Below are 3,904 nucleotides of genomic sequence, written 5' to 3' on the forward strand. Positions count from 1 at the left end.
CCATCAAGTGTGATAGTGGTAACAAAAATATTAAAGTATTTAGTGCCGTGTCTTGTGTTTCATTTGGACAGACAGACAGGAATACCAGGACAAATATGGGCTCTCAAAGTGGTCGCCAGGGTCCATGATCATAGAATCACAGAATGGTTTGGGTTAGAACGGACCTTTAAAGCTCATCCAGTCCAACTCCCCTGCCATGATCTGGGACATCTTCAACCTGACCATGTTGCTCAGACCCCCGTCCAACCTAACCTTGAATGTTTCCAGGCATGGGGCATCTACCACCTCTCTAGGCAACCTGTGCCAGTGTTTCACCACCCTCATTGTAAAAAATTTCTCTGTTCTATCTAGTCTGAATCTCCCCTCTTTTAGATTAGAACCATTATTATGGGAATTAAATTGGTTTCTTGGAGGTGATGGAGGCTGATACAGGCCGTGTCACTGGCTAGAGGAAAGCAGGGATGGACAGGGAGCTGGGGGTCTGCTGCAGGCAGTGAAATTCCACATCAGTTTGTGCATTGGCAGGATAGATCTGGCAGAGCGGAAAGATCTGGCCTTGATGGCCAGGTTACCTGCGGGAAGGTTGGAGAGCCAGGCTGGCTTGCTCATTCATAGAATCCTAGAATGGTTTGGGTTGGAAGGGACCTTAAAGACCATCTAGTTTCAAGTCTCCTGCCATGGGGCAAAGACACCTTTCACTAGACCAGGTTGCTCAAAGCCCCATCCATCTTGGCCTTGAACACTTCCAGGGATGGAGAGGACATTCATCAAGGAGAGGACTTCCCCTCTTCCTTACACAGGACATTTGCAGGGATGGGTGACAGTGGCTTGCACGGGGCTAGGCTCACCCTGCAAGCCTGGAGGCATGTGGGCACTCAGCATCCCTGATGTCCCTGCAGGAGCTGCTGCTTGCAGCTGTGTTGGAAGTGAGATGGAGAGCAGTGCCTCCAAATAATTCAAGCAGGTATTTTGACCCATCATTAAGTGGGACAAGGGGCTGCAAGTGGCTGTGTCCATCATGCTTCTGGGTGGCTGGTCATGGTGGTGCTGGAGTATGAGAGTTCAGGAAACCCACTGAGATGTCGCTGCAGAGCTGAATGCCCTCCTGTGGCATTGAATTTCAGGGGAGCTGAAGGTTTGGCAGCTTCCAGGAGCTATTGGACGTTGCAAAGTTCTGCTGGTGGCCACCAGGATTAATTTTATGTCTCTGCGATGATTTTATATTGTGAGAAATATTGCATCTTCTAAAGAGACTTCAGAGGATAATTCATTGATGAGGAGAACTGGCTGTGGGTGATGGGATACAAGAAGGGAGCTGATAAGTCATGAAAGCACATCACCCCAGTGCTAGGTTTATGCATTTTAAATTGGGATAGGATTCTCTCCTGCCATCCTGTTTGATGTGCTAACAGGGGACCTGGTTGCATATGATCCCTAGAACAAGACAACATGGAAAGGGCAAATGATGTCCTCTATCCCACAGGGACTCTTCAGGGAGCTGTAGCTGGGGGCAGAAGGAGCCCAGTGCAGAGCAGGGTGGTCCAGCGTGCATTCGGAAAGCATCTGTAGCCCAAGCAGTTGTAGCCATCCCAGGAGAGGGGCAGGGGGAATCTTCTGCCTGGACTAGAAAGGGTTAAAAAAAAGGACCACACCACACCCCCTCCCCACACACCCCCCATATTTCTTAAAGCATAGAAAGCGTGACAAGGCATCATATACAGTATTTTGCAAGTAAGTCTATTTCCTGTCTCCCCTACTAGTTTTGGTTTGATTAAGTATATCCTGTTAAACTGTCTATTTCTGTTAGGGCTTTACTCTGATAAAATGAGGTTATACAGACAGGAATTTCTTATTCACTTGGATTTCAGGGATGAAATCTTGAAAAATTACTTTATCAGTAGGGAGAAAATGATCTTGACTCTCCTGGTGATGGCCCTTGCTTTGAGATACAGCTGTGAGCAAATTGATGTCATTAGAGAGCCCAAATTTGACAAAACCCAAAGTCTCGGAGAACTTGCTAAGGAGCAGAAGGTTGTGTGAACTTCACAGGCCTTCTCAGGCTTGTCCTTGAGCTTGTCCCACACAGGGTAGTGACCAAAAAGGTGAAGTGTGCCTGCAGGAAAAAGGGATTGGTGTTGGCTTCTGGCTGTTCTCACTTGGAGGAACAAGCATGGGATGGAAAGTTCCAAATCTTAACCTCCAATACATTCATGCATCAGGAGAAACTTTTAATAGGGCTGCCAATCTTACTCTGCCCTTTGGTGGTGCATGGAGGAGTTGATCCAGTTGCCCACCTGTCTTAGGAGGTGACAGCAGGGTATAAGATCTACCAGCAGCTGGTGGTCACAAAAATTGAGTGGAGAAATGCAAATGTAGACTGTTTGCTGCAAAAGGGCAGCAATGAGACATTTCCTTTTTGGTTCCCATTTGTGCTGGTTTGGGCAAATTTGGAAATATATCCTCTGAGAGAAGGCAGGTTACAACCATCCCTCCCCCACCAGGTTTGGGAAAAAATAAATTTTCCTCGAAGGAAAGTGAAAGAGATATAAACTATTTATTTAACGAACACACAGGAAAAGGATAATAATGCTAAATAATAAAACCTCTCGCTGTGGAGAGAAAAACCTGGGAACCTCCAGGGCCAAGGCCTCGGTGGAAAGTCCTCCCGATGCATTCTGATGTTGAAACAGTCCAGCAGAGAAGAAGGGAAAAATCGGAGTCCTAGGAAAACAAAGTTCAACTGTCTGGAGGAAAAGGAGCTGAAAAACTGGCTGAAAGCTGGCTGGAAAAAAAAACAAGCAGGATGCTTCCTCCCACTCCTGCTGCTGCTGTTAGAAGCAAGAGGAGTCTGTGTGTATATCTGTGTGTCCTTGAAACACTGCTTTGAAAGTTCTCTGGGTTTTTTTCCCTCTCCCCCCTCTCAGGCTCAGTTTAAAGGCATAGAAAGGCACAAAATTAATTTCTGGGCATAGTATAGCGATATGGGATACATATCATAAAGTCACCCCAAGACACCATTTCAGTGAGTTACAGGTGTTGAGTAAATTGGAAGTGTAAAACATTTGTACATTTAAGCATCTAATGTGGGATAAACAGAATTGCCCGATCAAAATATATAAAAGAAGTAACATTTATTATGCGACCGAAATATCGGTTTCAAAAGCCACGATCGAGAAAAGCAGAACTGAGCCCGGGGTCAGAGCTGGGTGAACACACATAGATCTGATCTCTATCGCACCAGACCTCCCAAGTTCACTTTGGCTGGTCCCTTCTTATACAGTTTTTGGGCAGAGTCTGAATTAATTCTATTCTTCTCGTAATTTTAGCATATTCATGAAGTTTTCTTGTCTCGGAGTTGGGCTGCACAAAGCCTTTCCTGGGTCTGATGAATTGTCCATCCTGGGTGATGAGTGGGCCATTTCTGGTGATGGAAGGGCCATCTCTGATGATGGATGGGCCATCTCTGGTTCCTGGAACAGTTATTTTTAGTTCCCGGAATGTCCGATTCCTTATCAGATGAGATGTAGATATCAGAGTGTGGTGATCAAGTTGTCATGGTGCAAATGTCCCGGTGATAAGATCCAACTCCACCTAGGTGGAATCCTCACTTATTGTGAGAGAACTTCTTTTAGTGCTGTGAAATTTTTCTCTCAGCCAGGCTGGTGGAGGGATTTTGAAACTCTGTCTCTACATGGTCTGATTACATTCCAGTTTTATACATAATAGCACGAATTACATACTTTATTTGTAACATAATGCATTTAAACATTTTTGGGAGCTCGCTTACATCAGAATGGCGACAACCTTGATCTTTTTACCCAGTGACTTGGGCAGAGACGTGGCAGCCAGTCTGTAAGTTTTGCCAGTCTATAATCAGCGTTGGATGGTGTCATAGGGTAGGCAG

At 45.7% G+C, this 3,904-nt stretch overlaps 1 protein-coding gene across 1 annotated transcript in view; it reads left to right on the plus strand.

Moving 5' to 3' along the window:
* The window catches only part of LOC103616361 (mothers against decapentaplegic homolog 7), a gene marked incomplete at its 5' end in the record, with an annotated part of 50,443 nt that overhangs the window by 2,119 nt on the left and 44,420 nt on the right, over positions 1–3,904 (plus strand). Inside the window, one exon of the mRNA XM_008634517.1 lies at positions 962–964. Coding sequence (XP_008632739.1) covers positions 962–964 — 3 coding nt within the window. The remainder of the gene's footprint in view (positions 1–961; positions 965–3,904) is intronic.

Source organism: Corvus brachyrhynchos, unplaced genomic scaffold (genome assembly GCF_000691975.1).
Source record: "Corvus brachyrhynchos isolate BGI_N302 unplaced genomic scaffold, ASM69197v1 scaffold225, whole genome shotgun sequence".
Lineage (NCBI taxonomy): Eukaryota > Metazoa > Chordata > Aves > Passeriformes > Corvidae > Corvus > Corvus brachyrhynchos.